The sequence below is a fragment of the Bidens hawaiensis genome, unplaced genomic scaffold (assembly GCF_021521415.1).
Source record: "Bidens hawaiensis isolate Kalapana, Puna unplaced genomic scaffold, B.hawaiensis_p1.1 tig00013761_1, whole genome shotgun sequence".
NCBI lineage: Eukaryota > Viridiplantae > Streptophyta > Magnoliopsida > Asterales > Asteraceae > Bidens > Bidens hawaiensis.
This window is the reverse complement of record NW_027492175.1, coordinates 564461-575963: the sequence shown is the minus strand read 5'-3', so window position 1 is coordinate 575963 and position 11503 is coordinate 564461. Positions and strand designations below refer to the sequence as shown.

The following is an 11503-nucleotide window of genomic DNA, read 5'->3' as shown; positions in this document are numbered from 1 at the left end:
TCAATAGGTTAGTGTTCAGTTTCCTCTCATGATTCATGCGGATAGACCGGCACTTTCATTTAGTAGGATGACTGAACTTTTCCCCTTCAACTGACCTGCGTGAAAGTTTGCCGTTTTTTGGGTTTATGCGGGTTTTGCCGCCTTCCCCACGCAACGACTTTCCACGTAATTATGCAGTGAAAACCGGCATATCCGTGTTGAATATGCAGTGAAAAACGACTTTCCACGCAACGACTTTCCAAGAAATTGCTAAGTTAAATCAGAATATGCGTGAATAGAGAAAACTAAACACTAACCTATTAACAACCGCGCGTCGAACGGTTAATTTATTTAACACTGATATGCCGGTATTCACCGCATAATTACGTGGAAAGTCGTTGCGTGGGGAAGGCGGCAAAACCCGCATAAACCCAAAAAACGGCAAACCTTCACGCAGGTCAGTTAAAGGTAAAGTTCAGTCATCCCACTAAATGAAAGTGCCGGTCTATCCGCACGAATCATGATAGAGGAAACTGAACACTAACCTATTAACATCCGCGCGTCGAACGGTTAATTTATTCAACACTGATATGCCGGTATTCACCGCATAATTACGTGGAAAGTCGTTGCGTGGGGAAGGCGGCAAAACCCGCATAAACCCAAAAAACGGCAAACCTTCACGCAGGTCAGATGTAGGCAAAGTTTAGCCATCCTACTAAGTGCAAGTGACGGTCTTACCAGCACAATCACGAACGAGGAAGCAAAACTTCAACCTATTATCTACCACGTTCAAAGGTTAACTTATTCTAAACGCTTAGAAAATTTCAAAGGAAAAGATGAGGAAAACTTCCACGCAGGTCAGATATAGGTAAAGTTTAGCCATCCTACAAAGTGCAAGTGACGGTCTTATCCGCACAATCATGAAAGAGGACGCAAAACTTTAACTTATTATTTACCACGTTGAAAAGTTAACTTATCTAAGTACTAAAGAAATTGCTAAGTTAAATCAGAATATGCGTGAATAAACAAGGCAAGGAATTAGCAAATAATCTTTATTCTATCGAAATTCAAATATTACAGATTGCTGGGTACATACCCGCATACAAAAGAAGCTATACAAAAATAAAAATCTACTCTAATGGTGGAAAGGGATCTTCAGGATCACGCTTCAGGACCACTTCCACTTGGACCCGCACCATCAGTAGAGCGTGGCGGTTCAAGGAAAGCTTTAAGGATAGCTAGCCCATCATCAGCAGCAGCAACTTCGTTCACCTTTTCCACCACCGGATGCGGGAAGGCGGCATACTGATTCACTGCTTGGTCATATACAGCTTCAGTATCAACATCATATAAAGGGAAGTTGGAAGGCGGGATGCCTTTCTCAACGAACCCTAGACCAAGCAGGAAGCCGGTCTTTTCCCCATCCTTGTGAGAAGCGTTGAGGGCTGCGCTCATGGCATCGTCGTATGATGTGTCCGTAAACACTCGATGCACAACCTACAAGAAAAAATACAAGTATCAAAACCTTTTCTATTTACAAAGAAAAACGTGAAGACATTATGAAACTAAGCTTACCTGCGACAACGCTTCTCGAAGAAGCAATTCCTTGGTAACCAGAGCTTCCTGGAGGGCAACTTGAGCTTGGTTACGGGCGCGTTCGGCTTCACTTTTGTTGAGGTTGGCAAGCAACACTTCTTTAGCCGCAGCCTCTTCAACGCCCTTAAGCTTCCGCTCAGTGTGGTCAAGCACCCCCCTCTGGTCCAAGATCTCTTGGAGCTTCTTGGCGTCTTCCATCGCCAAGGCATCATGAGCCTGTTGGAGCGCCTCTAGTTTGGCTTTAAGTTCCTCATTCTCGAGGCGTAGAGGCTCAGCAACAGCTTCAGCCTTGGTGGCCCTCTCAGTTGCGTTCCGTGCAGTTTCCTTAGCCAGCCGAAGCTGTTCGTTAACAGCTTGGGCAGCCTTGGAACGGGCCTCGAGCCGGGCCTGAACTTCAACCTCGAGGGCCTTGAAGGCCTTCTCCTTTTCCGCAGCCACTGCGGTAAGCCTCCTATTCTCCTCCCGGACAGCCCGCGCCTGAGCTACTTCTTGGATACGAGCTGCTTTTAACTTGTCGTTTTCATGACAAAGCAGCTCGACGCGCGGCTGCATCCGGGCCAGGAGAATCCGAAGCTCATTGGTTAGCCTACCCTCCTGGTAGCTAGCCATTGCTTCCCCCAACGCACCACTGGGAGCTGCGTGACGAGCCCACTCCACGCACTTCACAGGCGTGCGAAGGGTTGTTCCTCGGCGGATGTTCCATCGTGGAACATACACTTCATTGGAATCCGACACTGCAAAAAACAAAAAGCAGTTAGGAAAAGATGATATATAAAAAAAAAAAAAAAAAAGAGGCCAAAAGAACCCTACGCACCTGTAGGGTCGACAACAGGCCGATAGCCGCCAAACCCATCACCTGAACCCAAGGGAAATCCATCCAAGAGGTCAGGCAGATGGGAAGGAGGCAAAGGTTGGCGAGAAGCCCTAAGCATACCTGAAGGATCGGCCGTAGCTGCCGACGTCGGAGGAGGCATAGAGGCCGCCGCGGTAGAAACCAACGGAGGTGAACTCACAACCGTGGTCGCCGCTGCGGAAGTACCCGCAGAAATAGTCACCGCCGGCTCAGTGAAAGATTCAGTAAATATGGCACTGACAGCCGGCGGAGATGTCATCACAGTTGGAACAGTTGGCTCAACTGGGTGAGCAACTGAACCAACAACTGAAGCAGGCGCAGCCGCCTGGGTCATCGCCTCAGGTAGGTTGACCAAGCCTACCGTCATGGGTCCGGAGGTGCTCCTCCCCGCTCCACCCTGGAATGCGGTAGCATCTACGCCTGCACAAAGAAGATATAAGTATAATGGCGGAAAGATATGAAGTTAAAAAGTAAAGGAAGTTTGTACTTACGGGTTTTCTTGAGCCTAAAAGTGCGAACAGGCGGGGACGAACCCGATGGAGCCGGCCTCTTCACGCCGCTCACCGTCGTTGTCCTGGGCTGCTCGGAGGTGACGGTCGTCTCAGCCTCTGGAGCAGTGGTCTTATCACCACCAGGGTTCCCCGCCACCTCTTCGCTCTCGGTCTCTGAATCAGACCGAGGCACCGGATCGGCAGTGGAGACAACCTTCGCCTTCCCCTTCCCGCCTGCAGCCTTCTTCTTCCGCACCAACGGAGGACCATCTGCGGATTCCTCATCAGAAGATGACAAGATTAGAGGAATTCCAGCAGAGGTTTCAGCATTGAGAGGTCGAGGGTTGAATAACGCCTTACCTGGCCGCGTGGCGCTCAGAATAGGGTGGCCTGGCGGGTAGACCTCCACAAACCGATCCCTCGTTTGCTCCAAGATGGGCAACTCGTTCTCATCGAGAGCACGAGTACCCATCCGAGCGGGACCATCACTTTCCCGCGGCTGCAGGAGAGACTGCAAGTCGCTCCCCTCTGAAATAAAAGAAACAAACAGTTAGAAGACAAACCTATATAAACAAAGAAGACAGAGCATACCGTAAGGGACAGAGTTCAAACCGTATTCGAGGACGATGGGAACCTGTGACGCCTCCTTCCACACCCGGCTCATCCCAAGCATCACCATCCCAGACTCCGCAAAGCGGTATACCGGAGTCTGGACCCGGGAGATCTTGGCGAACCACTCCGCCTCCTGGTAGTTGAGGGCGTGAAGGGCGGGGAGTGCTCTCCCATTCTTAAAGGTCATCGCAAGGGGGACGACGCGAGCGGAGATATAAAAAAACTCACGCTTCCACGACCGAAGACTGCGCTCGGTAGCGCAGATCTTCAACCCCTTGATCCGGTTGACCAAGGTGTACCACCCCTGGATGCACCTCCAAGAATAGAAGGTCATCAACCGGTCAACATGGGGCTCCACGCCCAGAATGAGGCACACCCACTCAAAGTGACGGATCTTGGCGATCGCCATCGGGTGTACCTCCGTCAGATACACACCGTGCCTCTCCAAGACACGGTATACAAACTTCGTCAATGGGAACCTGAGATTCCCATAAACGAAGAATGCAGCGTACACCCCTATCTTGCCCTTTTAGTTAATAATTATCAAGGCTTGTGGGATATTGCTTCCAATGTACATAATAATGCGGATCATAGACGCGTTCCATAACATCATCACATATCAATATCCGGTTTGTCCAAAATTCTTAATCATGTAGTTAAAAACAAGTTTGCCAAGATTGATAAATCTGGCTACGTATATGCATTTGAAGGCCGTGTAACGAGTACTAAAATATTGTGTGGTTTCTATACAGGATTCTGAACGTGACAACATATAGTTGACATATACAAGTACTACCAACAAGACGACAACTCAAATTCTGATTGACGGGATTTGATTGGTCTCGTGTCTTATCGTATAAAGTTTAAAATAGTAAATTTCTTCTGACTTGGTCTCGGTCTGTTGAAGCACACCATTGAAAAGTCCTGAACCCACGTTCAAGACCGTGTTATGTACATCACTTGAATCTATATCAATAAGAAAAACCGTTTATCGCACCAGAATGCAATGGACTGTTAATAAACTGTCATTTAACCATGTTATCGTTTAATATAATCTAAGTTCTGACAGCTGTATAAATCACTATGTAATTAAAGTAAAAGACTAGTGTAAAAGAACAGTTTGGTCATCAGTCGTAACGTGTTAGACAAACCGAGCAAGTTAGACTTCAAATTTCAAGTCAACAATCACACATCATTTGGAACAATCACGAAACGCTCTGGTTTCTCACACATGTATACCCGCAAATGACTAATGTAAGTTGAACAATATCCTACTTGAATAAATAAACGAAAAGTCACAAGAAGTCATCATTAACTTGATTCATTAGCAATCTTACAATTTAACTAGTACAATTCAAGCATCAATAAATCGAATATCAAAGGTGTTTGGATGAATCTGCCACACGTTCAACGCTGCATATTCCTCTAAACATTCTTTCAGCTGAGCTTCGGTGTAACCCTACGTAAATTCACAATAAAAAATTACAACCCGCAAATAAACAATTAAAATAGTTTTAAAAAGATGAGAAAACTAACCATTCTTGAAATCCTGTTTAGAGCTTGCGCATAGCTTACATCCATCTTGTTGGCCCGTGCAGCTTCATCACGTAAAATTGAATATATATCTGAAATCGCATCAAGACCCGACCGCTGCCTATCATCAGAGTACAATGAAAACTTCGACATTTGCATCAGCCGAAGCGCCTCGTCAACATCACTCTGAGCAACGGTTTCTGAGAATCTCAGCCTTGCAAGCGCCTGCAATTATTCATAACAAAGATTATGACCACTAATTGTTAAATAATCTATACTCTCTAATAAAAGACCAAGTTTTGCCACTTGTCACTCCTACATTAAACCTCATCGTTTTTAACAAATTTATAATGGTAAAATAATTTTTACCATTCAAAAAATTTATGCTTCAAAATTTGTTAATTTAATATTTACTTCCTAATTTTTTTCAAACATTTGATATTTATAATTATCTTTTACTTTATAATTGTTTTAAAGACTATTGTACAACGACTGTATAAATAGTGTTTAACAGGTTTATTGTTTTTTGTATACTGATTATTTATTAAATGTTATATTTTCAAGAACTACTCGTGTAGTACACGGGCCTCAAACTAGTAGAAAATATACAGTATAGTTTCTAAAAAACTCACGGCTGATATCCTCAGAATACTGAGAAGAGTTCTGATAGTAGTGTATGAGTGTGGGCTGTTTGACTTTGCTTCTTCCTGTCGGATGCTCGAGTATGCAGTAGCTATATACTCCTCCAGCTCTCTCGGAACAGATGGAGATAACTTTCGAGCAGCTGAAATGTAAGCCCTGAAAACAAATAAAAATAAATTAATTACCAAATAATCATTATGGTATATTTACAAAACTGAACAAAATGAAAGTTACCTAAGAACAGAAGCTTCAAGAGGGGCAAACCCGAGAGCAGGGGATTCTCGTTTTTGGTGAACATAAACGACGTGTCTAGCCATTTCAAGATCGTTGTCCATGTCAGCTTTGTCAAGGATCAACCACAAAAGATCAAATCTTGATAAAAGTGCTGGCGGGAGGTTGATGTTTTCAGCTGGAGTTCTTCGCAGATCATATCGTCCCCTTTTTAACAAAATATGATAATATAAGTTGAAAAATATATACATGAGATTAATAATATAAGAGTAATGAAATTAATACTTTATACAGTGTTTTAAAAACCGGTTCATACTGGTTGAACCGGTTATACCGGATTTCGAATAGGTAGCCAGTATTTAGAGCCCGGTAATTTAGACGGTTTATTAGAGCATCAAACCGCCGGTTTTTAAAAAAATACCGGTTTAAACCGGCATACTGGTTTAAGCCCAATAGATTTTTAATATTTTTTTGGCCCATAATTAATAAAAATGATTTTTAACCTAACAAATAAAATTAAAACAAGTAAACCATTAAACGATGTCATAACCTATAGCACACTATTATTTTTAACAAAACTTTGTTTGAAAATTAAGTGCTTTTGTATTAATTTTTTATCATAAATTAGCTTTTGGATTATTTTTATTATTGAATCATGTACTTTTAAGCTATTTTTGGAGTTGAAAGTTGCATTTATATAAAATTATAAGGTAAATTATTTACGCCCTGCTTGCGGTGCGCGCATATAATGTATATATGTGTGAACCCTCGGGTGGGCAAAAGTAAAATTGCACTAATTTTGACGTTATTTTACTAATCTCGTGAAAATAACGTTAAAAGTGGCGGAAGGTTAATCAGGTATCATGTGGTGGCGTTAATAGCCGAAAGACAAGGGCACATGCACCAATCAGCCGGTGTCCCGATGATTGAGTGCTATGTGCCTCATGTCCAAGGCTTGATGCAAAACTACTATCGAGCCGGGGGTCTCACCGGAAGCAAGCTCTCTATCCCTATGGGATAGAGATAAGGCTGTCTACATCTTACCCTCCACAGACCCTACCATAGCATTGCTATTGGTGGGATATACTGAGTACGATGATGATGATGATGATGATGTAAGGTAAATTATTTAACCGGTTGAACCTCTCGGTATAATCTGGTTCAACCGGTTATATCATTTTTTAACTCAATCCAGTATAATTAAAATACCGGTTTTTAAAACATTAATTTTATATGTTACCAGGCGGGATTTGCAGCGGCAAGAACTGCAGTTCTTGCATTCAAAGAAGTTGTGATTCCAGCTTTAGCAATGCTGACCGTTTGCTGTTCCATGACTTCGTGTATAGCAGTCCTGTCTGATTCATCCATCTTATCAAACTCATCAATAGCACATATGCCCATGTCTGCCAGAACCTAATGAATGATAAAAATAAATTTTGTCAGAATCGAGGTGATCATTTTATGTTTTGGTTCCAACTCAGAGTGTAATAATATGAAAGGTTTCTCTCACCAGTGCTCCTCCTTCTAGAACCATCTCGTTTGTCACTGGGTCCTTCTGAACAGCTGCTGTAAGACCAACTCCACTGCTTCCTTTGCCGGTTGTGTACACACCCCTTGGTGCAACGTTAACTATGTGTTTTAAAAGTTGACTTTTAGCGACTCCAGGATCACCCATCAAACATATGTGTAGATCTCCTCTTATCTGTGTCACCAAATGCAGAACACCATGTTAAAATAATAAAGCGGATATATAATTAGGTTGAATGTAAGAAAACAATTAACACATTACCTTCATTCCATCCTTTAGCTTCCTATGAGGAGCACCGACTAAGAGGAGTAAAAGAGCTTTTTTAATATCTTCATGTCCAAAAATCTCAGGAGCCAATGAGCGGGACAGCTTGTTGTATATATCACCATCTTCAGATAAGCGTGCAATTTGTTCTTCTTCATCTCCTTTCAGTTCATACCTGCAGAGAAAGCAAAAGTTTTCAGTTTTGTTTTGTTGACAGGTATATTAGGTATAATTAGTAATCAAATACATATACTAGACTACTAAAAGCAAACATTGCATTAACTTTGGATTGGAGGCAAAAACTAATACAAAAGATACTTATGGCTATGAAGATTAAAAGTTGCTTACTCTTCATATTTTTTCTTGAAGTGAGATACTGACATGGCTTCCAAATATGTATCTGCTACCAAACCCGCTCGCATTGCTCTAAATCCGGTATATGGTATTGGAAGAAATATTCCAGATAGCTCAACAACATCACCTGGAGATACCTGAAAATTTAACAAGTAGACTTTAAGCATACATTTAAACAAATACTATTGTATTTCTAAAAGTAAAGTTATATCAATCCACATAAAAAACATCAGCTAAATTTATAATTACAAACCTTTCTGGTAAGTTCGCCTCGGAAATGCACAGTCATTGTACGGGGAATATGACCTTTCGGAACATGTTCAGAGAGCTCTTGAAGTTTTGCCTGAAATTATTTTTAAGGTAAACAATTCATGTAAGAAATCATTTGTAATAAACAAAAAGTAAAAAAGTTATGCTTGTGCTTATGCTAATTTTGAGCTAACCTCCTGAAACCTTAAAAACTTTGAAGCACGGAGTTGGAGAATAAGATTTCCTTCTGCCCGGTTAACACTACAACGCTTTGATGGACATTTAAACAGGGGCATGAACACCCGAGCAGTTACCTCCTGTTTCATAAAAAGGCATATTATATAAACAAGTATAACCAGTAGTAAAATTGTAATTATATGAAGAATCCCATAAAGACACGGAATTACTAGCATTAAATATGGTGGCAAAAACACTGAACTGCAGGGCTTAAATATGATATCAAATTTACAACTATATTTTATACAATACACAAAACGATTGCTAGCATAATCAGAAAATAAATGATAGCACTACATTAGCAACATAAAACAATCGTGTTTTCAGGAGTGAATGTAAACATGAATATATACCTGATATATTTCAAAACCACACTCTTCACATGTGTAAACAGCAACCTTCATCAACGGTTTTACATCTGAACAGCGAGTCACAATTCCAGATATCTTGACAAGCTGGCCAATATTTGAAGCCCTAACCTCTCTTATAGTAAAGGGTTGACCCTTTGAAGAAGCTCTAATGTACACTTCACTGATTAACAGAAAAAATGAGCATTAGAAACATAAATAAGCTGTATAGAACATTAACAATATTAAATTCCAAGCAAATGGAATATTAATGTAACTAGCCGATAACAATTAGAATGTTAACATAATTCTTTTCTCAATGAAAAACCTTTTTAACATATACGAGCCCACTAATATCTACAAATCATTTGATTTCAGATTAAAATTTGACTTTTTCATGATAATGGATTAAACAATCAATTAATGACACATTTTAAATTCACTTTGTGAAATTGCAAATTTTAAACTATCAGTCTATCATACCAAACATCAAATTAGTATAGGGAAAAAATGCAAGTAATTTCATAAAAGCTAGAGCCAAATAAAGCAAATCAAAATTCTAACTTGTACTTACTAAAAACGCTTAATTTCCGAAGGCATCCTCTGTTTAGGGTCGGTGCCATCAGCATTCTCATTGCCTTCCTCAGCTCTTTGTGTCATTAAAACGTCAAGATCATCGTCCTGGAGAGCCTCTGTCGGCTCAGGCATCAACTCATCAATCGCATCAGCGAAAATTTCAAGATACCTCCGTGTATTCTCAGTAACTCGTCCTACAAACTCCTCATCCAATACCTTGTACTAATTCATACAACAAAACAAAATTTTAAGCATCAAAACAAAAACCTAATGTAGTAACCAAGTACTAGAAGTGTAAACAAGCCAAACTCGAGCTCAGCTGGTTTTACTTACAAAGAGCTCAAGCTTGGCTCGTTTAAGTTACAAAGAGCTCGAGCTCACTCTCAGCTCATTTAAGTTACAAAGAGCTCGAGCTCAGCTCGTTTAAGTTACAAAGAACTAGAGCTCAGCTTGTTTAAATTACAAAGAACTAGAGCTCAGCTTGTTTAAATAACAAAGAGCTCGAGCTCAGCTCGTTTAAGTTACAGAGAGCTTAAGCTAGAGTCGTATTAAACTCTACTTTTAAAGCTCAAGCTTGACTCCAGAGTATTTTTTCAAGTTTGAACTACGCATAGAATCGACTCTTTTATCAATTATTAATGATTAATTTATACCAAGTTATAACTATTATTATTATATATTTATAATTATTTTTATATATTTCTAAAAATGTACACAAGCCAAACCCAGCCTCAACTATCATTTAACTCACAGAGAACTCGAGCTCGCCTTGTTTTCAGCTCTACTTCTAACGCTCGAGTTTGGCTAGTGAGTAGTTTTTCAAGCTCAAGCTAGGCTCGAAATCAACTCATTCACTATATATTAAATTATTTCATATATATTTATAATCATCTTTATGCATTTATAATAATTTTAAAAATTTATTTAAATTCAATTATAAATTCATACATAACATAATATATACACTATTTATTCATTTTTATCATTGTTATAAACATAAAATTAATTATTAAATAATCATATACTAAAACAATTATATAACAACAGACTAGTTTAAGCTCACAAGCTAGCTCGAGCTCGATAATAGTAACTGAAAGTAAGTAAAAAACAGAGAAGTAAAAATTAATTAATTACATCGAATAGGTCTTCAATGTCGATTTGAATCGCTTTGGTTTTACGGTTAGCCACATCTTGCTGCGTAACAAACAAATTATCGTAACTTGTAATACATACATATTATTATATATATACAGATCGAATGAATATTAAAATGAAAACCTACAAGGATAAGTTTATATTTCTGTTCGCCGTTGGCATCGGTAAACTCCTCGAGGAACTCTTTCACCAGATCTGTTAATGTATAACATAATAAATTAATAATAATATTAATCGAACTATTAATATCAATTTGACTAGCAAACCCTAGACGGGTTGTAATAATAATGATGATGATAATTATAAGATGTACCTTTGTCTTGGCTGAAATTGACATCCATTTTGATGAAGTGAAGGTTTCGGAGTGAACACACGCAGAAGTGAAATGAAAATGAAGGACTGTGTGTGTGTGTGTGTAGATTGCGGGAAAATGAAGAAGGATTTTGGCGCCTAAATTGGGAGGGAAAGATGGAATTTTGGCGGGAAAAAGTGTGAGGCTAATAATAATAATAATAATAAAAATAATAATAATAGTATTGGTATAAAGGCTGCAAGTGGGTATGGTGGGCTGGTGGGTGGTGATATTGAAGCCCATTAAACGGCCTACTAGAGTTTTGGAGTTACAAGCCCAAATTTAATTTTACGTGTAAGTGGAGACGTGGAATTGCAAATCGTAACCGGTTAGATCGAATCAATCGGGTCATGTAGGAACAAGGTTCAAGTCTTTTTTACTTAAGAATGAAATAAAGTAACCGAAATGGAACCGGACCATAACAATTAACAAAAGCGGTTGATAACCGGTATAGGAGAAAGCATATATTAGCCGATGGTTAGGAACCGGTTATAGGTCTAAATC

General features: G+C 39.9%; 1 protein-coding gene across 1 annotated transcript; it reads right to left on the bottom strand.

Annotated features, from left to right (window-relative positions):
* Window positions 1–4790: 4790 nt before the first annotated feature.
* On the bottom strand, window positions 4791–11077 carry LOC143544868 (DNA replication licensing factor MCM7-like). Its single transcript, XM_077036858.1, has 15 exons — window positions 10961–11077; window positions 10775–10842; window positions 10627–10686; window positions 9491–9714; window positions 8923–9100; window positions 8527–8649; window positions 8337–8426; window positions 8078–8220; window positions 7727–7904; window positions 7448–7639; window positions 7178–7350; window positions 5941–6144; window positions 5697–5862; window positions 5068–5289; window positions 4791–4990 (listed from the first exon to the last, which is right to left on the bottom strand). The coding sequence occupies exons 1-15, from the start codon at window positions 10986–10988 to the stop codon at window positions 4886–4888; spliced, it is 2154 nt and encodes a 717-aa protein (XP_076892973.1). The 5' UTR covers window positions 10989–11077; the 3' UTR covers window positions 4791–4885.
* Window positions 11078–11503: the final 426 nt, after the last annotated feature.